The sequence below is a fragment of the Lissotriton vulgaris genome, chromosome 1_1, assembly GCF_964263255.1.
Source record: "Lissotriton vulgaris chromosome 1_1, aLisVul1.2, whole genome shotgun sequence".
Lineage (NCBI taxonomy): Eukaryota > Metazoa > Chordata > Amphibia > Caudata > Salamandridae > Lissotriton > Lissotriton vulgaris.
Window position 1 is genome coordinate 117492144 of NC_141685.1, and position 27478 is coordinate 117519621.

At 42.6% G+C, this 27478-nt stretch overlaps 1 protein-coding gene and 1 long non-coding RNA gene across 2 annotated transcripts; both read right to left on the reverse strand.

The window, feature by feature from the left end:
* Positions 1-1753: 1753 nt before the first annotated feature.
* Positions 1754-2689, reverse strand: LOC147737690 (uncharacterized). Its single transcript, XM_086924875.1, has one exon. The coding sequence runs from the start codon at positions 2606-2608 to the stop codon at positions 1754-1756; it is 855 nt and encodes a 284-aa protein (XP_086781001.1). The 5' UTR covers positions 2609-2689.
* Positions 2690-3244: 555 nt separating this feature from the next.
* LOC147737691 (uncharacterized) lies at positions 3245-27057 on the reverse strand. The gene is made up of 3 exons (XR_015300642.1): positions 26933-27057; positions 14987-15089; positions 3245-4004 (listed from the first exon to the last, which is right to left on the reverse strand). It is a non-coding gene; the product is annotated as an uncharacterized LOC147737691 (long non-coding RNA).
* Positions 27058-27478: the final 421 nt, after the last annotated feature.

The following is a 27478-nucleotide window of genomic DNA, read 5'->3' on the forward strand; positions in this document are numbered from 1 at the left end:
TTCCTTTGTAGAAAAGTAAAGGAATATTTATGATAAGGATATGACTTCTGCCTGTAGGATAATGTTTTTTCTTGGTAGGAGTGAGCAGTCGATGACGCATCGAGGAAATGTCAGAATTTTTTCCTTTAGTAGGTAAACAACTGTCGTATTTATTTTGGTCGGGCGGTAAGGTCATGATCGGTGAGCAGTAATTTCAAGGTCCCTAGAGGGGGGCGCCACCCACAATGGATGGGAGCGCCCGAGGGGAGGCGGCCATTGGCCCCTCCTACGGGGAGGCGGCACCCACTAAGGATGGGTCGCCTAGGGGGAGACGCCATAGGCCCCTCCCAGGGGGGGGAGGCGGCTAGATGCCCCTCCTACTAATTTCCCGGGGGCCGGATATCCGCGACGGCGGATAGAGAGTGTGGGGATGGGGGGAGTCCACGCTGTCCTTCCTACAGATACCTCACACGGGAACTCGGACGACCTTTAAGATGGCGTCGAGTGGAAAGGGGGCCCCCCACCACGACAAGGGAAGTTACAGTTGGCAACGAGGGTAGAGTCCTCTGCGCATGCGCCACTCACACTGTGAGGGCGAGAGTTTTGGTAGTAGGGATCTGACACCAGTTAAGACCTTGCCGTTGGCCCTTAATGCTAGGATGTACAATTTTAATTTAGAATGTTTGCATTTGCAGGATGTTAGACTCGGCTAGGAAACCTTTGTATTAGAGATCTGTTAAGGTTAGCCAAAGAACATGTCTTCATCGAAATGTAATAAATGTAAAATTGTACATAATTATGAAACTTTTATTTTAATGTTTTAAATTTTGTTTCATATTTTAATAAATACGGCTGGGAGGGTGACTTCCTCCCGCCTTCCAAAAGTTCAAACTTGTGTCCGACTTCTCTCCCATCCTTGGGGATTGTGTTGAGAGGGGGTGGCGGGCATCCCGGCCATATAAACCTTATCTGACATTCAGAACATCCATCAGGCTTTTTCCCTGTGTGAGTTTGTTCATGTCAAGTGAGAAGTAATTTGTAACCACAAGTTTACTTGTATTTCGAGGACTCATAAGGATTATCCCCAGTGTGGATTCTCTCATGTTACATAAGAATGGCTTTCAGATAGAAGCTTTTCTGCCATTCGGAGCAATGAAAATGTTTTTCCCCACTGTGGAGTCTCTGATGAAGAATGAGATACCTTTTCTGAATGAATCTTTTCCAGCAGTCCCCAGAATGGAGTCTCCCATGTTTAGAGAGGTATTTCTGTCATTCACTTTTCTCTGTCTGTTTGCTCATGTAGAGTGAGATTGTGTTTAAAATTGAAGCTTTTATGGCCTTCAGGGCACTGATGATCATTTTGGAGCATGTGTGTTTGATATGGTGCTTGTAACAATCTCAACTCTCAATCTTGTATGCCTTTCAGAGCAGTGATAAGGGTTTTCCCCAGTGTGGATTCTCACATGTTCAGTAAGAGATGTATGGCTAAAATATGTTTGGCATTAAAACCACTGATAAGGTTTATCCCTAGTGTGGGTTCTTGTATGTTTAGTGAGACCACTTTGGTCATTGAAATATTTCTGGCATTCAGACCACTCATATGGTTTTTCCCCAGGGTCAGATCTTGTATGCTGAGTGAGACTGCTTTTGTCACTGAAACATGTATGGCAGTCAGAGCACTGATAAGGTTTTTCCCCTGTGTGGGGTCCTGTAGGCTGAGTGAAACTTCTTTGGGCACGGACACATTTCCGGCATTCGGAGCACTTATGGCTTTTTAGCTAGTGTGGGTTCTTGTATGTTGAGTGAAACTTTTTTTTCCACTGAAGCATTTTTGGCATTCAGAGCATTGATAAGGTTTTTTCTGAGCGTGGGTTCTTGTGTGCTGGCCGAGACTGCTTTGGGTACTGAAATATTTTTGGCATTCAGAGCACTGATAAGGTTTTTCCCCAGTGTGGATTCTTGTATGTTGAATAAGAGTGCCTTTTTTACTGAAACATTTCTGGCATTCAGAGCACTGGTAAGGTTTTTCCCCGGTGTGGATTCTTGTATGTTTAGTGAGTCTGCTTTTGCCACTGAAACATTTCTGGCATTCAGAGCACTGAAAAGGTTTTTCCCCAGTGTGGGTCCTTGTATGCTGAGTGAGACCACTTTGGTCACGGAAATATTTCTGGCATTCAGAGCACTGATAAGGTTTTTCCCCAGTGTGGGTTCTTGTATGGAGGGTGAGACTTCTTTTTTCACTAAAACATTTCTGGCATTCAGAGCACTGATAAGGTTTTTCCCCAGTGTGGGATACTGCATGTCGAGTAAGACTCTGTTTAGTACGAAACCTTTGCTGGCATTCAGAGCACTGATAAGGTTTTTCCCCAGTATGGATTCTCAGATGTGCAGTTAGAAGAAAATTACGTTTGAAATTCTTTTGGCATTCAGAGCACTGATAAGGTTTTTCCCTAGAGTGAATTATTGCATGTCGGAAAAGACTCTGTTTAATATAAAACCTTCGCTGGCATTCAGAGCACTGATAAGGTTTTTCCCCAGTGTGAATTCTCAAATGCTCAATGAGATAAGATTTACGGCTGAAACTTTTCGGGCATTCAGGGCACTGAGAGAGTTTTTCCCTAGTGTGCATTCTCACATGTTCAGTGCAGTGAGATTTTCTGCTAAATATTTTTTGGCACTTATATCTTTTTTCCCTAGTTTGGGTTACTGTGCGATGAGCGAAGCTGGTGTATAGACTGATTTAGTTCTTGCAGTCCATGTTTTTATAATATTTATTTCTAGAGTTAATGCTCCAGGTTTGGTTTTCTCTTGCTTATATGCAATGGTAAGAGTGAACCAGATTCTAGAGTCTGGGCTTTTTTAAATAATGTTCAGCATTAATCTCTAAATGAAATTGTATGTAATCTTAACACTTGAAATGAGCAAAATATATATGGAAGCAGATCTATAGCACCAGCCAAAATGTTTTTCGCGGAGTATATTGGGCTTTAGGTTATGGCCTGTCCGGCAGCAACTTATTTTGTATCCGAAGTTTTTCTCACATTCATTTGTTAGGTTCTTAGCAAAGCAGTGATAAGGTATTAATCAGATATTTAATGATTAAACGTTAAGTACATTTTTGCACTGGCATAATGGTGGTAACTAAAGACGCCAGAACATGCACAGTAGTATTGTGATCATCAGTCGCAGAACATCAGTTCCTGTTAACCTTCCTGTGTTTGGTGCCAAGTTTCTAGTTGTTCAGATGATGGGGATCTATTTACATTACATATAGCACCACGGTGTTCACTTAATTCGTTTTATATTCAAAAGTTTTACACATCACTCCTGCACAACAGATAATGTTGAGGCAATTTACATAGAATTGCAGAACAGTACAGAATAAAAAGGAAACATATATGTGAGATGGTCTTGAACAAAATAAAGTGGTGAATTTTTAAGGGTTTTGTTAAAGTGAGGAGAGTTGCTCGAGGTGTTATATTCAGAGGCAGAAAGTCTCAAAGTTGCACCAGTAGTTAAAACTGGTTGTTGAGCAAGGGTCATTTTGAATTTCTGTGCTTTTGGCTGTTGGACCTGTAAGCTTCAGAGTCTTCTTTCAGAGTCTTTTCTTTAATGGTATGCAGAAGAAACCTTTTGTTATAACTTTCTTTTAACCAGCGTGTGCTTCTTCTCGGGAATTGGATGAGTCTTTAGATGAACATTATTCTGTCATGCTGAGGCAATTTGTCTTTCTGGTAATATTTCAGATGAGGATGCTGAAGTAACTGATCTTTCCACATTATTTCTGATGCTGTGTGCTCAGATATGGTTCTGTTCTGGGTTAATGAAACACAAAGTTGGAAAATTCACTTACAGGAACAGTACTTTTATCAGCGTAAGGTTCCTCACCACACCTAGATTTTGGAAACAGTTTCAAACTCAGAACGCTGGATATCCTTAATTTTTTCAAAACAATCCTTCTTATGGTATCGGCCTTCAGTTGCCTGGTGCTAAATCTTGCTTTCTTCGTTCATAATTTCAATCACCTGTAGTATTAAAATAAAATAGTTAATACGTGTAGTTTTGCAAAAATATAATTCACAAGCCAAATCAATATAGAATTTTGAAAAATTTGAGCTAGTTTTCCGACACAGCAAAGAGTAGAATGGTAAACTGAGAGGATTTTTAGAATTTTCACAGTTTTAATTAGTTCATAAAGGGTACATGTACCCTGTCAATTTTTAAAGTCATATGCGCTGGCACAAAACAGATATATATATTACTATTAATTCATTTGTAATGTAGATTTCTGGGACGGGAATGTCCCCTCCATGGATAACAGTCGTTTTCCCCTGCCCTGAGTTACCCACTACTTGTCTCTGATATCCAGGATTTCGATTGATAGCCCCAGCTTCACCCTGATCTACTGTGTGTTCCGAGGCCTATGCCTAGACCTATCCCTCAACTATGGCGAACCAAGCGCAATGAAATTAAGGCGTACTTTCATGTGTTCATTTCATTCCACCTGATTATCAGTTGTGAGGTTTTTCTGCACCTGGATTTACCGGGTGCAGAAAAACAGGATATCATTTTTTTGCAGACTGAAAAATTAGACGGAAAAGCTGCAGAAGACTTTGGCTGTAGCATAAAGCAGCCAAGACGTATGCTGTTTTTTTAGTAACTGGGGGAACATACAATGCTTTGCCCTGTTAGAACTGCCCACGTGTCGAAAACCCTGCCTGAGGCTACGCCTGTGGTCCAGCCGGCCACAATTTGGGCTAAATTGCTGATGGGGGGAAGGTCCAGATGGGCTGCACTTACCAACAGGCCAGGTGTGACCGCTATACCTTCGGGACTGCTGATCTTCAGGCAACTGCAACGAAAAGGAGGAGTGGGTGCCCTACTGAATGCAGACATGCACCCAGGTCGAAAGAGCTTGACAAAAGCCTGCTGGTGGGCCACTGCTCTCTCAAGTGTGCAGGTATGCCCTTCGAGTGCTGGGCAGATGGAAAGTTACCCTGAAAGGACTGACTCAACCTGTGAAGGGGATAAACCCTTAGGGCTGAGAGCACATGCCCATTGGGTGAATAAACTGCACCTGTACTGTATTCATGTTACTCCTAAAAGCCACTAGAGAAGAGGGGATCAGAACAGGGAGAAGGAACCTGATAATAGGAGGAGAGGGATAGACATGAGTAAGAACAGCACCTGCCAACTTAACAGGCTATAGACATTGACTTGTTTCTGAATGATCTAGTATTGGGTGCAAATGAGTGAGTAAAGTAAATTTTCTTAGCAAGATAAGCAATGTGCTGGTCATTCATTCTACTGAGGCTGTTGGTTTGTTGTTGAGCTCTGAGTTCGAGCAGCCAACATTAGGAAGCTGAGAATTCTGTGACTGCTCGCCCTCACTAACTTGAGAGTCAAGTACAAAAAGAATTTACTTGGACCGCAGGGGCGTAACACAGGCCCACGCAGCCCCCGCAGTGCAGAGGGGATGCTAGCTCCAAGGGGCCCCCTTGGCACTGGACTGTGGCCGGAGAGCTCCTGATTGAGCCCGGAGGGGGCCCCTCTAAGTACCGTGCAGGGAGGCCCCATCACTTTTCGTTACGCCAGTGTTGGACCGGTTTGTACAGCCATTCTAGGACAGGCCTTGGGACATCAATGGAAAATGATCTCAACCCAACAGCTCCTGCCTACACCATGGTCCCTGAACTGGATTGAACATGAACCCTAGCAGGGCACTTTTATTATAGTCTTTGTCAGGCTAAGGCGTTTGGTCCTTGTATGTTTCTAGACAACTGGATGTTTTGTTTAACCTCAATCTTTTGTCCTGTATGACATGATTTAACATAACCAGTAACTTGTTCAGCTGACTTTGGAGAAATAAACAAATGAAGCATATATAGCAATTTTGTTTTTAAATAGTCAGCGTTAAGGTAAGGGACACAGCAGCGTCTTGTCATATTCAATGAATCACATACAGGCAGCATTCTAATGACCTTTTTCTCTTTTCTCCACACCTCTACTTATCAATTATCAAGACTCTGGGCCTGATCTTAAGTCCAATAGGCCACCTGCCTTGTTTAAAGATTTCGGCGGGCTCTGTGGCGCTCTGTACCTTCAGCGGAGCCACAGCCCTTGTGCCTCCTCTGAAGGCATGAGAAGATTGGTTAGTGGGTGCTATGTTTAAGGCCGCAATTAACCAACTTTTGTGTTTTTCAAAAACAAGCTCCCAAACCAGGAGATTGTTTTTATAAACAAATAACTAATCACCCTCACACCCTTGGAGTTTTCTCCTGGATTCATTTTCTTTCAGGGAGTGGGGTTCATTTTTTCTGTTCAGTACTAACGGGTTTCCCTGGTGGCCCCAAATGAGAGAAAAATACATCAGAATGCTTGATCTAAAGAGGCTCAGCAGTCCAATGTATTTACACTGACAGCACCCAAGTCAGGCTGGACACAAAACAATCCAGCTGACTTGCATTAGGTCAGGCAGACCATCCGTTTGTTGGACAGGGTACTCCACCACGCTGGTGAAGGAGTACCCAGTTCATCAAACTCTAAATCAAGACCTATCTTGTCTGTGTTACGCATGTATCTCTAGGTCTGCTTCATTATGTCCATCATTCTTTGTATGATCTACCTGTTACTGAGGCTTGTGTGTTTATTACAGGTTTAGTCTCTGGGTGTTTGTGTAGGTGTATTTAAACCCTGCGTTTTAATCTACACTTGTAGTTCATTCAGTGTGTTCACGCCCTTGTAATTATAAAAAGTGTGTTATGCACGACCAGATGTCTCTTGGTCATGACTACTGAGTAATGTTGCATAGTTAACAGCAGCATCATTGCAAAGTATTAAGAGCCTGATTTAGAGTTCGGTGGTTGGGTTATTCCGTAACAAACGTGACGGATATCCTGGCCGCCGTATTATAAGTGCCATTGAATATATTATACCGCAGCCATTTTACTTGTTTATCTATTTCTCTTATTTAGTTATCTTTTTTTATACTTTTTGCTCTTTTCTTATTGCTTTTTCTGTCTCTCGCTATTCCCATCTTCTTGCCTTTCTTTTATTCCTTAACTTGAGTGCTCAGCCTCGTAAAGCATTTCATTCATTCATTTGTGTTTCATCTTTTTTGTAATCGGGATGACTGCAGAGATATCTTTACTTTTAGAATGCAAAAAATTAGATGTCAGAAATAGAGGCGAGGATTCTGTTCATCTTTCTCCACTTTAATTCATACAGCAGCACAAACAACTACTTTACCCAGAAAACCATTAGGGAATGAAAAAACATTGTAACCAATCATTAAATACTCCATATAATATAGTCCATCATCTCTGATTATCAGTTAAGTGTGTTTCATTGTCTCCTCACTTAAATTCATTGTTAAACGGTTAACTGGTGATTTTGCTGGTGTCTACATAGTTATTTTGAAATTTTTGCTGTTGCGCGCTCTAACAATGCATCATTTTCATAAGCAGCCTTTGGAGCGCATCTCACCACTCCTCATGCGTGTTTCAAACTCTGACAGGGCTGCATGTGTGTGGTGCTGTGCACAGGCCACTAAAGGGCGCTCATAGGGGACCGAGGCACGTCTCAGTGCTCCTCACGCGGCTTCCAAACTTTGACGGGCTACATCGGTGTGATGCTGCACACCGGTCTCTATAGGGTGCTCTTAGAGGACCGAGGCTCATTTCAGAGCTCCTTTCAAACTTTGTCGGGGATGCATGTGTGTGGTGCTGCACATCGGCATGTCGCAGTGATTCCGTTCTCATACAGAACTGTGCATAGAGACTTGGAACCTCATTGAATTAGGGTGTACCAAATCTCACCTTAGTACCCAAAATCCCCTACCAGACTAGCTACACTGTCTCGTTGGTTATTACAAACTCCCAATGTTTATACAAACCAGAAAATGGACTTAGAACACCTCAGGTAACGTGGAACACATGAACACTCTTTCGTTATACAATCATTTCAATCCAGAACAAGGAGTAAATGAGGACGCATGCACATTTGCAATGTTTATTTTCTAATGCAGTGTTCTCAAGCGCAGTATCTTAGCTAATACAAGCAAACATATTATAAGAAACAAAGTAATCAGCATAGTTACTAGTCCATAGTGTACAAAAGGTGAAAGCATGTTAAAATGCTAAAGCGAAGAAGGCTAAACAACACCTAATTCTCACCCTCCCTTGCTAGTATATTATATTATATCTAAGAAGGTCTCTTTGGTTTTTAGCAGGGCGGCCCCATACCTCAGATCCTAGTGGTAAGGGATCACATCATCTTCCACCAGCTCTCTGCGTGCAAAGCACCATCAAGTGTGTGTGTATGCTCTGTGCAAAGCAATATAAAACGCGCCAAAAGCCAGAATTTGGCCGCAGCTGCATGTATGTTATGTCTAGGAACGTGCGAAGATGAGACTTCACAACAACCACTGTGTCGAGATATCCTTGAAGGTTTCAGGACTCACTGTACAGACACAGCTCACCAAGCAAAGCTGATATCAGAGTAACAACATATTATTCTCATGTGAATCAAAACACTCTACTAGGCTCAAAGCTAAAGTAAGAGTTATGTGTCGTTCGCAGAAGCAGCAGAAAGGTAAAATGGCGTTTAAACTCCTAATAAGCTCATGCTAACTTAACACTGCATATAGGCAAAGCATATCAATATGACACCCTGCCATGATCCGAGCACGGATAAGATAAGATAAGATAAGGGTCTAATTTTTGAAATGCAGAGTTCAATAACGATAGTCAGTTCAAATTTGAGTAAGTTAGAAAAAAAATATTTTCGTCACCCGAAAAACCAAAATCTCACCATCATGACAATTTAGTGTTCGCCTTAATCAAACTTAATAGGTCCGGGGCTTAAAAAGTTTTTAATAGCTGCAAAAAAATAATGAAAAAGTTCAATGTCAACAAAGGCATCGATAGATCTCAGCCTAGCACCGGATATGCAAAATAAGCAGCAACTGCTTCCAAAAAGAAGTCACTGTTATCATCAGAAAATAATTCAGCCATTCAATTTAATAGCGGGAAAGAACATACATGCTCTTCAATTACCGGAGCCTCTAGCACCATCAGAGGACAACTCGGTGGGTTCTCGATGAAACTGTGTGCCAAGAAATCTTGCGCCACTGTGAATATATTCCAACGACCCAGTATTCCATGCATCGCTGCAAAGGCCATAATCCCTCCATCAGAACAAAGCAATTCATGAGCAACTAAGGGGCTCATGAGTTGATTAAAATCCACTTCAGGAGACACAACATTGCAGAGACACAAATCCAGGGCCCAGTCGAAATCACAACTCAGGCAATGAAAGACAGGCTGGACACATGTAAAATAGGAAAATCGAAATGATAATCCATAAACTGCACTTAAGGAGGCGAGCGGCAGCGTTCCATAGTATTCAAGCATCATGTTGCGATACAGTGCCAGCCGCGATAGCTCGTCTTGTAACACAGGATGTGCATCCATTTTGCATGAAACAAAACAGCGAAAGTACGCCTGCAGCCAGCGCCAGTAAAAGGGGGAAAACCTCCAAATAAGCTGGAAAAGATAGAATGGAAGAATGCAGGAATGACCCCAAATATCTTCTGAAATGAAGTCACAAGCCCACTGCTAACTACTTTAAAAAAGTGCGCCAGCCCCGTTGTGGAGGATGCGTTACAGACTGTATGAATCAGATCACCGAAATGCAATGGTAGGTCAGTATTTAATAAAGCATGCACCTCTGTCCAGGTGTTAGCTACGTGAAGGACAAATGTTTCATGAGCAGATGTCAGGGCAACTTCTTTTTTGGACAATAGAGCTCTTATGCGACTCATCTTATTGAACTCTGCTTTCAAGGTCGGAATCCTCGGCCAGATGGAAACATCCTAGTTCCCATGCGTGGGTGGATACAACACATTTTTACAGCAAACCACATGTTCACTGACTGTAACGACATAAGCAATGTCTTTTATTAACCCACAGCAATCCTCATTATTTAAAAGTAAATAACTGCTGTTTGCCAGTAATGTGAATGTGGGGACGACAGCGGGCACGGGGGTGCCTTTCAAAACACAGTCTAAATTAGGCTCTTCTTGATTACAAGAGCCGTGTAATTGAATATGTCTACACATTAATGAGTGATCCGGTGTTTCGGTGCACTCTTCACTTTTCAGATAAACTTCCTTGCCCTCCCTTTAAATTCTAAAAGAGCAAACGGTAAAGTTATTAATCCGTGGATAAGCCACGTTGCAGTAGACGCCGCTGCCACAGAAAATGGTAATGACTCCAATCGTTCAATGTGTAACATGGAAAAAGTTGCATCTCTCATTGAAAGCAAACGTTGCTTATCAGTCAAATTAAAAGGGGCAAATAGAGAAGAGGTATTCATGTAATTCCACTGCACTTTTCCGGCCTTAAGCGTCTGCAGGGTCCATGCAAACTGCATAACAGAACGCAATTGACTTTGACCATGGTATAATACAGACACTTCATCTTGCACAATATCAACAACAGATGACACGATATTATCCAATGTGTAAATGCGGGAAGAAAGCGTGTTAATGCTATTATCCACAACTGCAAGCACTTTTTCTAAATTAGCCTGATCTATAGACCTAAGGCGGGTAGCCGCCTCAATCTGTGATGTTTTCCAGATTTCATTATAAACTCCATATATCCATCTTTTAGATCTACCCCTAGCCGGGCCTTTTATGACATCATTCAGATCAACATTGTTAGTCAGCTTAGATAAATGCAGTTTAACTGACGCCAAGGTAGAATGTTTGAGCCAATTCTGACATAATTTGCCTACTGAATAGGTGGTTACAGAATGGTCACTCTCAAAACGGGGATCGACCCTGACCTGTGTAAAGCCATCAGCTAAACCCAGAAAACGATGTTGGCACGAGTCAGCACTTCTGTGCCACAGCAACCAACCCTTGGGAACCAAACTGGATATGTTAAAGGACGAATTTAGCAATAGAGTTTGCAACTCTCTGATCAAAAACTTTGTAGTACTACCCCAACCTGAATATTCTTCCAAATCAGGGAAAGGAGGAGTATTTAATTTTTTAGAAGTAGCCAATCCAAAGCATGTTGTCTGTGAAATGGTAGAATTCAAAAACAACATATGATTCGGGATGAGACATGCACGGTGCAAAGCCTCAATGCCTTGTACCTGCCAATTTTTAGAACCCCAAACTGATTTAAGGTCAACTGTTTCCTTCCACAACTCGTAGCCTCCAACAGCTAGCTGGTCTAGAAAGGACTTCAAGTACAATAACTTAGTATCGGTAAGTCTAACCTTGGACATGGACTTTTCTGTCACTTTAAAATAAAATGATGTGGGAGTGGACTGATTAAAGTCAGTAAAATAAGTGTACTTTTTCAAAAAGGTACTCGAACTGCCTTGCATAGGAACTGGACAATGCTCCCATTGTGTATAATTTACAGTGCTCCTCCTGGAATTAGTTTTATGTAGGTAGTGGTTACCAAAATGTTGGAAACAAAATAAATCACCATAATTAGCAGATTCTAAATACAAATCTTCAGCATCAAAATCAGCATAATATTTCAAATCAGAAAACACCGCTTCTACAGCCCGAACATCCCAATCATCAGAACGTATGTTTTGTTTAACTACATACCCCATGTTAACTCTAAGCACATTAGGGACATTTATAACCTCAGTGGGGCCATGGATTTGAAATGTAAAAGCATCCCATACAATCCCATCCAGGACAGGCCAAGCAATGATGTTAACAAAAGCCAAGTCTCTCTTCAATCTGTGTGCAGTATGCGAGGAGGAATGGGGTGCCAATGTTCCATTGAGATGTCAAATGCATGTTCTCTCTTCGACATAGTGTCCATTGACCATTCGGAAAAAATAAAACACAAAACCAATTGACATAAAAAGGTAAATCGAAAAAAGCACCAGCCAAATATATGTCCAAGGGGGAATCAAAAAATGTTTTTTAAATAATCTTGCATAGACTGTAATCCGCGAGGGCTTTTCTGATGTGTGTGAAATACTGTCAAAAGAAAATCTAGATTCTGTGGCCAAACGAGTTAGTAAATCAGGCATCGATAAGCCAGTTGGGTAGGTGTAGTCAATTTCATCAAGTTGAGTACCAGGCAATGTACTCAATAAAGGACTAGAAATTGCAGGCATCTCGAATGCCACCTCAGGCTCAGGATTCAAAGCAGTGGCCAATACAGAATTTCTCACAATCGGAGGACATGAGACTGCCGGTGTCATACTAAGAAGAATCGGCCACTCTGTGTATCTTGACATTGTCAATGGAGATATACCTGTTTTCTTTACGACCTGGAAGTGGTGGTAAAATGACTGTTCTTGTGCCCTTCACACCAAGCACTGGAACTGGAGGTCGATAAGAGGGACCGAATTCTTTCTTGTTTTCCATTTTCTCCCGGACCAATTCTCCAACTTGGGGTAGCCAGCCAACTACCAGGATCTGCAACGCATCATCCGTAGTGGAGGGCAAATGTTCCTTCGCAAGACTGTCTCTTGTCTCTTGTAGATTCTGTAAAACATTGCAATGTTCATCTACGTCAAAGGAGGCAGCAACAGCCACCGAGTCTAGACCGTCAAGGTCCGGTACATACATCTTGATACCAAGGACCATTTCGTATGGGGCCCGCCCACCCAGAGAACTTCTAGGGAGATTATTAAGAGCACGCTGCACGCCATTGAGGTGGGCCAGCCAATTCCTGCTAGTGCCTATAACTCGAGCTGTCAATGATTGCTTTAAGTCACGGTTCATTCGTTCCACTACACTATTACCCTCAGGTCTGTATGGAGACTAGAACACCCTCCCATTGACCCTACGACAGACCCAAGACCTGCTGACCTTCAGGAGGATACTCAAGACCTGGCTGTTCGATCAGTAGCAGCCCCCCCCCCCAGCACCTTGAGACCCTCGCGGGTATGTAGTGCGCTTTACAAATGATTGATTGATTGATTCTGCTGGGGACCCTGCCCACCTTTGGCAAAGTCTCCCACATAACCCGGGTACTCAACCAGCAGTCCGCTTCCTTAGCAAGCTTCCGAGGGTTAGTCAGCTTGCTATCAATAAGGTGCTGGTGTAGCTCTGGAAAACAATTATTGGACAAGTGCTCCCATGCAATCAAATTATAGAGCGCTTCAAAATCATTCACTTTGCTACCCTTCACCAAACAATCCAATGCTCTGCCAAAGAAAGAAACATATTCTACCCAAGTGCTAGACTCCAGTTTCTTACAATTCCTAAACCTTTGTCTATAAAGCTCCAGGGTCAAACCATACCTGGATATTAAGGCTTCATTTATGTTCACATAAGAAGTCTGATCTTCAGAAGGCAAATCCAATAAGGTATCCCGCCCATCACTGAGAAACCGCCCCCACAACAACGATCCCCAATCCTTCTCAGGATGTCATAGCTACCTCATAGGCCTTAAACCATTGCCCAATATCTTCATTCTTATGAAACTCCTTAATGACGTCCTTGGGAATAAACACTTGTTTCTACAGGCATGGACGGTGCCCTGCCACCAAAGGGAGAAATTTCTAAAGTCTTAACTTTCAATTCCAATTCCCTCAACATTCTCGCATGCTCCACATGCATTCTTTGTTCCTCCTCCAAGGCCAATTTATTATTCTCCAACTCCATCTGCCCGTCTATTTTGAGCTTGGTCAGCTCCATCTTATGCACTCTATCTCTCTCCTTGTCCTCCAACTCTCTTGGGGACAGGTCCTTTGAAGAAACACTGCTGCCTGCTCTGGAAGGCACTTTCCTCCCATCCAGGCCCACTGAGCCCTCTAGCTGCCCATCTAAATTCTCTACCTCCTCCCTATGCTCTTCAGGACGCTCAGTGGCACTCCTACATTTTACCCAGGCCTTCAGCGCCTTCTGGTATACCTCTTTCTTGGTGAGGCTTTCATAGAGACTTTAAATTTCCAGCAAGCAGCTTTGAGGTAAGACACGTCTTCAAAATCAATGTCAACAGATGCAATGGATGATGCTTTGCTCATGGTGAAAAACAGTTGGTAGTTCTCAAAAAAAAGTTCCAAGGAAAATTCTACCAGCTTGGCACAAGCAGACAGGCTTATCTCAGAGGCAGTGTGTAAAGCATGTGTGTTGTAATTAAGAAGAGAATTGAATCTTTAAAAGGTTTTGTTTATTGCAGCACGTTGTTCAGGTCAAACTCCAACCAGCATCTATCTTATAATGTTACAACTGTATCAGACTGCACTGTTGACCACAGCATCAGAACTTGGAATGCATTCAAAGAATAACCTGGCTCATGCAGGAGCCCATGCCAGAGCATGTGCATGGAACATGCAATTAAAGAAACAATACTACATAGCATAAGAGAATGTAACACATCTCCCCATTAACAAAACATATGTACAAGACAATAAAAAAAACAAGGAACAGATCATGTGAAAACAAATCATAGGAGACCGGAAAATAGCAGCAGTCAATCTGAATGTAAAAACCTCTTTGGTACATTTATAATGCGTTTGGTTTCTTTGACTCGAGAGGCAATTGAATCATCTTTACTAAATTGTACATTCTTATGCAAAAATTCTTTACGCAAAACATCAGGTACATGACATTTGGCTAATCTTTTAAAATTCCATATCCTACCATCTTGAGTCATGGCACTATTGATGAAAACTCTTTTGATCAAAATTGGTTCACTAAACTTGTTTGAACCCTTACTAATTAAGCCAGGCTTACGAATTATTACCCACTCTCCTACTTGAAAACATTGTGTCTTAGCACCCCATTTATTGTCATACCATTTCTTAACTTTCAACTGTTTACATTCAACACGTTTGACAATATCATCAACACACTTTTTGTCACCAACAAAATAATGAGATTTTTCTCTTAGCCACCAAGGTAGAACTTTAGAAGCAGGATTCCTTCCTTTTAACAAATTGAAAGGACTTACTTGTGTAGTTGAGTGCGGAGTGATTTATAATTCCACTAACGTTCTCTTAAAGCACTTACCCAATTCACACCATACTTGATAGAATCAACCACAAAATTCTTCAAGACCCGATTAAATCTCTCGACTTGACCATTTTCATGTGGTTCATAAACAGACGTCAACCTGTGGATAATATTACACTCTTTAAGGAAAACACTAATTTCCAATGAAGTTAATTGAACTCTATTATCCGTTACTAAAACTAGAGGACAACCTTCCCTAGTAAAAATGTCTTTGAAAAAATTAATAACAGCTTCAGTGGTGGCTTTTGGGACAAACTTCACCTCTGGCCACTTAGAATGATAATGAATCATAACCAAAGCATACCGCGATGCTTCAGGCAACATGTGAAACGGACCAGATATATCAAAAGCTACCCTCTTCCAAGGTTGAGAAGGCCATTTAACAATTTTCATTGGAGGTGTGTGTACTTTGAGCATCTTTTCACTGGAACAACATTCTTCACACTCTCTGACAACCCTATCCACAAACTTATCAATTCCTGGCCACCAAAAATAGTCTCTCACCAACATCTTCATGGAAGAAATGCCAGGATGTGTTTTGTGCGCAATGCGTAAAATTACCTCATACATACCTTCTGGAGGAATGCATTTCCCTGATTTAAATAGGAAATCACCATCTAATTCTAAATCCTCCAGAACCTTGTAAAATGAAATCAATTCCAGTTGCACTAAATCCTTTCTTGGCCAACCATTCTTAACACATTCTCTTAAGTCTCTCCACTTTTGATCTTTCTGCACACACTCTTCCCATAACGTCTCTGAAATATCTTGAAATTTACCACAAACAATATCTTGAACTGAAAGAACAAAATCATCATCTCCTACAGAATTAACTTCCTCTTGTACACATGGTAAGCGTGATAAACAGTCTGCTGTAACATTTTTCTTTCCTGGAACATAAATCGTAGTAAAGTTATATTCCTGCAGTCTAGAAGTTAATCTAGCTATCCTAGCCGTTGCATTCCAACCTCCCCCTACTGACAAGATATTCACTAACGGCTTATGATCAGTTCTAAGGGTGAACTTTGAGCCCCAGACATATAATCTAAAATGTTCAATGGCCCAAACACAGGCAAGTAACTCCCTTTCAATCACAGCATATCTTCGTTCACATTCACTAAGAGTTCTTGAGGCAAACGCAACATTCCACTCATCATTACCCTCTTTTTGGGAAAGAACACTACCCAAGCCATATAAACTTGCATCAACCGTAATTATGCACTCCCTGTTCATGCGAAAAGGCTTAAGAGTAGGGGCATGTATGATGTCATGTTTAATATCCTCAAAAGCACGCTGTTGCACCTCAGACCATTCATATTTTTCTCCTTGTCTAAGTAACCTTCTCAAAGGTTCCATTTTTGTGGCAAAGTTTGTGACAAACTTGCTATAATATTCACAAAGACCAGCGAATGAAAGTAACTGATCCTTATTTTCCGGAGCAGGTGCCTTAATAATTGCCTCAACATTAGATTGTTTTGGAACCACACCCTCACCCGAAAGGGTGTGCCCTAAGTACTCAACTGATTTCTTGAACAGATTACACTTGTGTGCCTTGAGTGTCAACCCACTTGTGTGCCTTGAGTGTCAACCCACTTTGTTCCAATCTTGAACATACAATATGTAAATGTTTCTCATGTTCTATGTTATCCTTTGAAAAAACTAAAATGTCATCCTGAAAACACTTTACAAAACTATCTACATCTCTAAAAATCTGAAACATTACCCTCTGAAAAACAGAGGCAGCTGAAGCAAGACCGAAAGGCATTCTCTTGTATTGAAAAAGACCTTGTGGAGTTATAAATGCAGTTAACTTCCTTGAATCTTCTGTTAGCATAATTTGATGGTAAGCGGAACGCAGATCTAAGGTAGAGAAAATTTTAGCACCATCAAACAGAGATACTAATTCATTAATATTCGGCAAAGAGTGACAGTCAATTACAATATTCGAGTTTACCGCTCTCAAATCCACACACACTCTCAAACTTTTGTCAGGTTTTCGTACCAAAACAATTGATGAAACCCACTCAGATGACTCTATTGGTTCTATAATATCCTCTTTAAGTAAATCATCTAACATCTTCTTAAGTTCTTCTCTGATGTTTATCGGAACACAACTGGTGTATGATTTTCCTTTAAAACGATCTTATGTGAGAAATTCTTAAGCTTACCTAACTTATCACAGAAAACATTTTGAAAATGAGATGTAAAATTAGTAATCTTTTCAGAATTAATAGAAACATCAGAATTTTCAATAGTAGAAATAGTGTTCATTAGACTATCATCACATAATGATATTTGTTCTTTTGCACGTGGATTAAGCAATATGCCAAGTTTCCACTAATCAAACCATCCTAAAACGTTGACACCTTTGTTAGTAATGTATAGTTTTACATCAGCTTTCCTGTGTCTGAAAGTTAAGTTAACATGGAAGAAACCAATACAATTAATCTTGGTACCAGAAAAACCACTGGCATTGATATCAGACTCTTTGAGATTGATCATTGGTAAAACATCTAATAAAGTGATATTATAATATTCAAAAGTAATAATGGTCCATGGTGAACCTGAATCAACCATTAACAGCAAATCAGTACCTAGTACCTGAAAACTACATTTGGGTGAACTGAACATTGATGTTGTTTGAGATTCTATAATAGACACCACAAACCCATTATCAGTATCAGGAACATTATGTAGTACAGAAAGTGTATCGTTATTCCCCTCTGAAATAAAAGAAACAGATCCCTTATTAAAAGGACGCTTATCTCTACACATATTACTGAAATGTCCAATTCTATTGCATATTTTACACTCTCTTTGAAGAGCAGGACATCCTGGAAAATTTGCAAAATGTGACCTATTTCCACATCTAAAACAGACACCTTGAGAAGTGGAAACTTGATGTGAAGTAAATTTTGACTTGTTGAAATTAGACCTTGGAATAGCATCTTTTTTGGAATCAAATCTTTTTCCAACAGAACAGATTTCTTCTTCTTGAGATTTTTTGATAGGATCTTTCCTGATAGTATCCATCCATAAATCCGACTGTTCTTGAGCTTTAGCTGTAGCAATGGTCTCACTTAAATTAGGATTACCCAAGACCCATAACTTGTCCTGAATCTTTTTGCATTTGACATGGACACTAATTTGGTCTCTTATTATTTCGTCCGTCATGGTACCAAAATTACAATGGACACTAAGAGACCTAAGAGATGTTAAAAAGTAATCAAAAGACTCATCATCCTTTTGTTTCCTCGTATAAAATTTAAAACGATTCAAAGCAATACTGACAGTAGGTTTAAACCTTTTCTCAAGTCTAGCAAGTGCCTCTGTATAAACATTTAAAGCATCGCCAGATCCATCGTTAGGAGTAACAATTTGGGGAAGAGACCTAAAAATAACCTGTCCATCAGAACCCAAACAATGAAGTAAAATACTTTTTTTCCTTTCTGAATCCATCCTTTCTCCGTCAATGGCTTTCATATATGTAACAAATTCTTCTTTCCATCTCGACCAAGGCATGGGGGGGTCGCCCTTTAATTGAAGAAATTTAGCAGGTGGATCAAATTGCATGGTCAAATATGGTAAGTTGATGTGATATTTGTAGTAAAGTAATATTTATCTTTGTAAAAAAAAAATTGAATAAATCTCCTTGTAAATACTGGTTTGAATAAAGGAGCTAGACTAAGTCAATTGTTAAAATGTAAACCATATATATATTGCAAAAATTGTATAACAATACTTTGTATGTTCCACTTTGTCCAGGCAACCCTAAAATGGTGGACAACGCTTGACGTGGTACGGCGTACGTGTGATGTAACATGTTGCGCCGAGTGCGTGTGACATAGGACGTTGTTTCAAGGAAGCGTAGGAGAAACAAAACAATAGACGCGATGGTTACCAGGTTAGGAACGTAAATGGTTGCCGGGTTGCAATGATGTTAAACGCCATCAAATTCCGCTCGTACAAGTAAATTCAAGTTTTCTTTTAAATGTTAGGAAAAACAATGTTGAATGTTTAACGAGAATTAACATGTAAATACTTGACGCATAGATGAGAATTCTAGGTAGAGAAAAATACACAAAAATCAATATAAATCAGTAACGGTTGTAGATAAAAACGAAAATACGTTGAAATGCGTAGAAATACAGCCGCTGGTACCATCAAAAGTACGTTAAGGTTATGGTTACAGCCGCTGGTTCAATCAAGAGAACAAGTAAAACATATTGTACATACCGAAGTTCTTCAGAGATCAGAAACTAGTAAAAACGTTCATAAGTAGGTTCTTCACCACTCTTAAACGTGCTGCAGAGTGGTGTCCCTCGTCGCCAATTTTTGTTGTAATTAAGAAGAGAATTGAAGCTTTAAAAGGTTTTCTTTATTGCAGCACGTTGTACAGGTCAAACTCCAACCAGCATCTATCTTATAATGTTATAACTGTATCAGACTGTACTGTTGACCACAGCATCAGAACTTGGAATGCATTCAAAGAATAACCTGGCTCATGCAGGAGCTCATGCCAGAGCATGTGCATGGAACATGCAATTAAAGAAACAATACTACATAGCATAAGAGAATGTAACAATGTGTAAACACATACAGGATATACAGTGAAAACACAACAAATGGACACCACACCAGTAAGGAAAAATAAGTAAACTTTAATAGACTTAATAGATTTAAAGACCAAACAACAAAAATCCACAATACTATAATCAAAAATAGACTTTAAAATGGTAGAAATCGCTTAATTCAATGTGGATGGTAACTGCGACACTTTACTCTCAAAGTACCTTAGATGCGTCACGCAAAACAAGCAAAAGGATCGCAGGGAAGATGATGCACCGTTTCTTACACTCAGGGGGGGTGGATGTGTGGTTCCTATCTACTGAGCAGGGGAGTTTGCTTCCTTACTATGTGGGGAGTTAATGCGTTGTTTCTTACTGCAGCCCAGTGAAGATGCGACGCGACAATCTGGTACAATAAAATAGAGTCCTTCATGTGATGCAACAATGTTGGATGCGATGCGTGCACGCCAGACGGCGAACTCAGTAACTTCTGACCAGCGACAGGCCCTGCAACACTCTTCTCCGGTGATTCGACGGTGACAAAACGCTTCTCCGGTGATGCGACAAGCTTCGTCTGTGATGTGACGGTGAACAGCTGCAGTGGCGGCATGCTTCTTCGGTGATGCGACGGCAACTGCTGTGGGGGCGACACGATTCTCCTTGTTGCATTACGCTTCCAGCTCCAAGCGACACACAGTCTTCTCAGAGGGCCCAAACAACAGTAGGTTCCTCTCGGCAAGTAGAATTCCCAGCAAGGAAAGTAAATTCAAGGGAAGCTGGTGGTGAAGTCTTTGTGTCCCTGAGACTTCAGAACAGGAGGCAAGCTCAGCTTCAAGCATCAAGCCCTTGGAGATCTTCTCAAGATAGTAAAAGTACACACAAAGTTCCTTTTCTCCTCTCCTTGGCAATAAAGTAACCACTGCAGGCCAACCCCAACAACACTTCTCCTTCAGCTAAGTGCATTATAATCCTCGCGGTTAATGCTAACTTTGGTTTGGCTTTATCAAAACAAGTTGTGTAAGGTGCCAAACACTTTAGAATACTACCCCCCCACATCCCCCAGTCCTGTTGGCGGGGGTAGCATTCCACCCTTCTAGAGGGAGAAGACATGTAGTTACTGGTTTACCCGGTTAAAGTTAAACAGAGCCCTGGCATCACAAAATGGATGCTGCTGCCACAGACACAACTCTGCCCTCCTGCTGCTGGACGAAACTCCGGCAGGGGAGGCCTGGACAATAGGTTTCCTGTCAGGGGAGGTGCCAGCACCTCTCCAGACAGCCTGTAGTGTATTGGGGCAGGGAGGGTTGCATTCAGGGAATGCTTTTCCAGACACTGCCTGGGGCACACAAGGTGCTCCATGCATAGCCCAGTTCAAACCGGTTGCTGGTGCGTACAGCCCCAGCTCTGGCGCGAATCTGGACAAAGGGAAGGGGGTGTAACCACCTCCTTCCCATGTCCACCCATAGGAGGGACCTAGCAGGTAGTCCAGCCCCCTAACTCAGTATAAGTATAGGAGCTGTGTCCCTAGGACTTTAGATTCACCTGGACGACACTTTGATGCTGAAATCCCGGAACTTTGACATATCCCGGAACTTCGACATTCTAACTGGAAGACTGAGGACATCTCCCTTGTGGTCAAGGAGTGACCACCCTGTTCAAACAGGCAGCACAAGTAACTTTGCCGGTCTGCAGTTTTGAGGCTCCCGACGGATCCTATAGAGACTGCGACACAGGACACAGACTTCCAGACTTCTCTGACCCGACCTTCGATCCCAGCAAAGTTTAGACCCGTGGTGGACACGAGAGACATGGGATCGGGACTCCTGGAAATCCTGCATTTTGCTCACTGCATCGACTCCTGAGGTAACTCGAGGTTGTGCATTGGGGTACTTGAAGCCCCAGCCCCGAGCACCATTTGCACCGAAGCTCAAGCCCGCACACCCCACGAGTGTCCCGTGGGCCCCGCTTTGCATTTCTGCTCGATGCGTCCTTCCGGTACCTAGTCTGTTGGCTAGTGAGCCCCTGGAAGACTTCCTTTAACAACTAACTTGCTTTCCTGGTTGCTCCAAGCTTACTCCTGCTTCCCTACTAAGGAGAAGCGCCCCAGACCTTGCTGGTCTGCAACAGAGCTCATCTCAACTTCCTGCGTGGGTTGCGGTTACCAAGGCTTGTTGGGTCCAATCCGGATACCGACACCGCAGTATACTAGATCCTTTGTGGGACAGCTCGAATCCAGCGCCTGGTCATCGTCGATGCCTCCTGGACCATGTGGCTGAAGAAACAAGCTCACCTTCTTCACTTCAAAAGCACCCAACATCGCCTGGTTCCTTCCTGGTACCTTCCTGGTCACTGGCTAGTGACCCAGACTCTGTCCCCTCTGCTTTCAGGTCTACAGATCTTTGATCCACCCTTGGATCCACCCGGACACTTTTCCTTTGGTCGCCTGCAGCACTTTACAGGTCTCCATAGAAAACGACGACGAAACCCGACACTAAAAGGCACCTATGCACCCGACTTCCCTGGGTGAGGTAACACAAGTACTCCCGTGCTCCCGTGGATCTTGACTCTCGAAGAGTCCTAGTTTAAAAGGGTTCCACCCAAGTCCATCCGGAAGTGTCCTTAAATTGTATATTTGTAACTTCTTCGTTTCCCATAGAAAGTCAATGGTAACCCGCAGCTGTGTTTAGACAATGCACGCGTCTCCCGTGGGCCTCCTACTTCCTAACCTTTGGTTGTTTAGAATAGCCCCAGCGATTCCACAGGCCCCAGGCCTGCTTTCTAATCCTCACGTGGTTCTTATACCACTATTTTAGTACATGGTTAGTGAGGCCCCTGGGCATAACTGTATTTGTGATTGAGATTGAGATTCTTGTAATGTACTTTGACCTCTGACCTCTTAAAGAGTGCAGAGGGGTTGTGTTTAGAATAAATACATATATATATTTGATATATACCTTGTGTGGTGTACTTTCATTTGGTACTCAAGAGATTATAAATGGTAAAACAACTCGCTTAACTAGCCAACGGAAGTCTTAGGCTGATGACTGCTGGCCCATGCTACCACTAGGATAGCTTTCTATAAGGTTGACTTTACAAACATCATCAATAAGGGTTGATTAGACTGATGCAAGGTGCCCACTAGAACTAGTGGACATCATATGCCAGGATAACTTCTCACAGCATACACAAACTAGCAGAGGCAGGCTGGATGGTTAGGCAAGAAAATACCTACTTTCTAAAAGTGGTACTTTCAAACAAAGAATGTTAAAACCACTTTCACTAAAAGGTGTATTTTATCATTCTGAGTTCAGGCATACTAAACTCGAATTTCTATCTAGTTCCCTGGGTCAGTTGGGATTATAAAATGTTATAATCAAACTACCCATTCTGGCCTATGGGAGCAAGTAGCCTTGCAACAGTGAAAAACTAAATTGGCTGTAATTCACTATCAGGACAAGCCACACATATTAGGGCATGTCCTACCTTTTACAGACAATACACCCTGCCCATGGGGGAACCTTGGACCTACCTTAGGGGGGACTGATATGTAGAAAAGGGAAGGTTTAGGGACTGGCAAGTGGGTTCACTTGCCAAGTCAACATGGCAGCCCCAAGCTGCACATAGGCTCTGCAATGGCAGGCCTAAGTCACATTTTACAAGCTGCTTCTGTGGGTGGCACAACCAGTGCTGCAAGCCCACCAGCAGCATTTGATTTACAGGCCCTGGGCACACATGGTGCACTGTACTAGCGTCTGACAAGTAAATCAAAGAAGCCAATCATAGAGTCACTAATCCAGTGCAACAATTTACAAGAGGGAGCACTTGCACTTTGACACTGAATAGCAGTGGCAACGTGCCCAAAGCATCTAGACACGCAAAAACATAGCAAAAATACAGGAGGCAATAGCAAAAAAATGGAAGGGAGACCCATGCCAATGGTGCCAGATCTAACAGAGCACTTGTGTATGAGGTTGAATGAACGGCACCTGTACTATATTCATGCCTCTAGGGAGGAGAGGGATAGCCATGAGGGACAGCAGCACCTGCCAACGTAGAGGCGAGAGATATTGACTTGTTTTTGATTATGTAGTATGTAGTATTGGGTGCAATTGAGAGAGTAAAGTACTTTATTTTGGCAAGATAAGCAGTGTGCCGGTCATTCATTTTATTAAGACTCTTGATTTATTGCTCAGCGCTGAGTTCAAGCAGCCAACATTACCAAGCTGGGAAATCTAACTGCTCGCCCTCGCTACCTTGAGTCAAGTACAAAAAAGATTTACTCAGCCCAGTTTGCACAGTCATACTGGGATAGGTCTCGGGACATCAAAGGAAAATAACCTCAACCCAGTAGCCCCTGCCTACACCGTGCCACCTGAACTGGATTGAACATAGAGGCTGGAAAGAAAATCCCTTGCTAGGGTTTGTCAAGCTAAGGCCTTTGGCAAGAGACACAGCAGTGTCTTGTCATTTACTTATTCGTATACAGTAAATATCATACAGACAGCTTTCTTATTATCTTTTTCTTTTCTCTACTCTTCTATTTGCCAGTGATCAATACTCTGGACCTGATTTTAGGTCCAACGGGCCGCCTGTCTTGTGTAGAGATTTCCGCTGGCCCTGGGGGGCACTCCGTCCATTCAGAGGAGCCACTGTGGTTTCTCTGAAGGCATGGAAAGATTGGTGAGCGGCTGCCATGTTTCAGGTGGCCACTCACCAACGCTGGTATTTTTTTTAAACACGCTCCCAAAGTGGGTGTTTGTTTTTAAAAACAAATAACTACTCACCCTCCCACCTCTGACATTTTCTGCCAGGGAGTGGGGTTCATTTTAGAGTTTTTCTGTTCATGACTGCCACGTTTTCCTTGGTGTCCTGAATAGGAGAAAAATACAGGCAGCCTGATCTAGAGAGGAAGGGCCGTCTGATGTATTTACACCAACGGCACTCAAGTCAGGCTGGACGTAAAACAATCCACCTGACTTGCACTAGGTCAGGCAGACCATCCATTTGTTGGACAGGATACTCCACCACGCTTGTGAAGGAGTACCCTGCTCACCAAACTTTAAATCAAGACCTTCATCTTGTCTGTGCTATGCATGTATCTTTAGGTCTGCTTAATTATGCCCATCAGTCTTTGTATTATCTACCTGTTATTGAGGATTGTGTGTTTAGTACAGGTTTAAACTTGGTGGGTGTGTGTGTGTAGGTGTATTTATACCCTGCGGTTTAATCTACACTTTGTTTATGCTGTGTTTACGCCCTTATCATTATAAAAAGTGTTACGTGTAACCAGATGTCACCTGTTTGTGACTTCTGAGGAACCCACAGGTTCCTAACAGAGCTACAAAGGCTTAGGGGCCCTACAGGTAAACCTTCCGTAACCCTGTGCTACAAATGCTATGTACTTACTGCAGCAGGACTGGGTGCTCTAGGGCAGAAATTAAGTTGCTTGGCATTTATCTACCCTTAGCTAAGCCACATAATATAGGCAGTAGATTAGGATGATTCTCTTCGATCTGATTCTCTTCGATCAGAAGTAGCTCTCACATTTGAAAAGGTGGAGACCCTGGTATAAAAACACACAGACATGCGGTTAGGCTCTACCAGGACAAATAGTAAACTATTAATTTATGTATATGAAGGATTAGATTGCATTGCAAGTTAATTCTTATTTCACTATTTCATAGCTGTCAGGTTTCAGATTGCAATGTGTGACATTTTCATAAATTCATTGTAATTATGAGTGACATTTGAACATCTATGAGTGACACTTTACTGCGATAAAGATGAGGGAAACGTCTAAAAATCAGAAATGACACTCACTTGAGTAATAGGAACCTCTAAAAAGATCTTAAAACTACTACAAAGCACCAGAAATGGAAGGGCACTAACCAGAGTCAGACTGCGTGACTGCAGCTCTCAGTAACATAAGGCAAGCAGGCACTGCAGCTGCTCAGAAGATCTAATTGATTTGATCATTCATGACAGCATGCTAGCCTAAAAAACAAAGTTCATAGCATAGCAAGTGCAATATGGAGATTATACCATAAATCAGGCCTCTCCGAGACTGGCCAAACTGAATGACAAACTAACTTTGTTTTTCATTTCTGTTCGAGGACTGACTAAAGAACATGCTGAACATTTAACACAGCAGACACCATGCCAATGCATACATTTAACCCAGCAGACACCATCCCAATGCATACATTTAACCCAGCAGACACCATCCCACATGCATACATTTGACAGAGCAGACACCATCCCAATACATACATTTACACAGCAGACACCATCCCACATGCATACATTTGACACAGCAGACACCATCCCGCATGCAGACATTTAACACAGCAGACACCATCCCAATGCATACATTTGACACAGCAGACACCAACCCACATGCATACATTTAACACAGCAGACACCATCCCACATGCATACATTTCACACAGCAGACACCATCCCACATGCATACATTTAACACAGCAGACACCATCCCACATGCATACATTTCACACAGCAGACACCAACCCACATGCATACATTTAACACAGCAGACACCATCCCACATGCATACATTTAACACAGCAGACACCATCCCACATGCATACATTTAACACAGCAGACACCATCCCACATGCATACATTTCACACAGCAGACACCAACCCACATGCATACATTTAACACAGCAGACACCATCCCAATGCATACATTTGACACAGCAGACACCATCCCACATGCATACATTTGACACAGCAGACACCATCCCAATGCATACATATGACACAGCGGACACCATCCCACATTCAGACATTTGACACAGCAGACACCATCCCACATGCATACATTTACACAGCAGACACCATCCCACATGCATACATTTACACAGCAGACACCATCCTGCATGCATACATTTGCTACGGTGGCGCTTTCAGGGCTGGGACCCAAGGGGTCCATTCCACTCTGTTGGTAGGGAGGGTGTTGTTATACCCTTGCCAAATCCTAAATAGTCCCTGGTTATTAGTGCACATTTCTACGGTCGCCTCTTACACTCTGTGGTCGGGAGGTGCTGTTATAGTCTCTGGTTATTAATGCTCATTCTTATGGTGGCCTCTCTTACACTCTGTGTGATACTATTTGAAAATGATGTCATGCATGCCCATAGTGCTGCAGAGGCCAGGGCTTCACAGCGCTTCAATCCATGCTCCTGGTCTCCAATGCATCCTCGAGGTCACACACAGACCCTGCAGGGATCCCCTTCAGCTTTCACCACCCACAGTGCAGGGATCGCTCCCTCTGCTGCTGCAGCTGCATTGATGCTCTTAATTGAACGTGTGTTCATTGGATTTTACATGCAGGATCAGAGGCCTCCCTCACCTCTGCTTATGCATCGCTCAGTGGGGGCTGCAGGGCCTGGGTGGGGGCGCACCGGGGCCCGGCTGCCTGTGAGGAGTGGGGTCCGGTGAGTTATTCCCGCCGGAATGGCCGCAGCACGAGTCACCATCGCGCGCGCGAACAAATATGGCATCTCACGGACGCAGGCCCGCGCGTCACATTTGCGCATGTGCGGTGCGAAGATACTACTTCCGAGCGCCGAGTTAGGACCTTGCACGGGGTACAGACTGTGAACTGCCCTGGATAGAGGATATTCAGTGTCACTGCGCCTGCGCAGAAAAAAGACACTACCCCCCAAATAGAGGAGCCGAACCGAGGAGCTTTGCACTGAAATACATCTCAGCGCGTGCTGTGTCGCGAGGCGCCTCGTGCTCCGTGGCCGGAGGCAGTTGTTGTCTCTCATTCATTGTGTCCCGCGCGGACCTGTGCTGGCGCTGAGCTGTCGCCCTTTACTGTGCTGTGAACGAAAGAAAAAATCTTTCTTACATGCTATCCGGCGTCGGCGCATGCGCAATTATTCCAAGGTCT

Excerpts from the sequence above, each read along its gene's own strand:
- LOC147737690 (XM_086924875.1), bottom strand. The coding sequence starts at position 2,608 with ATGCACACTAGGGAAAAACTCTCTCAGTGCCCTGAATGCCCGAAAAGT.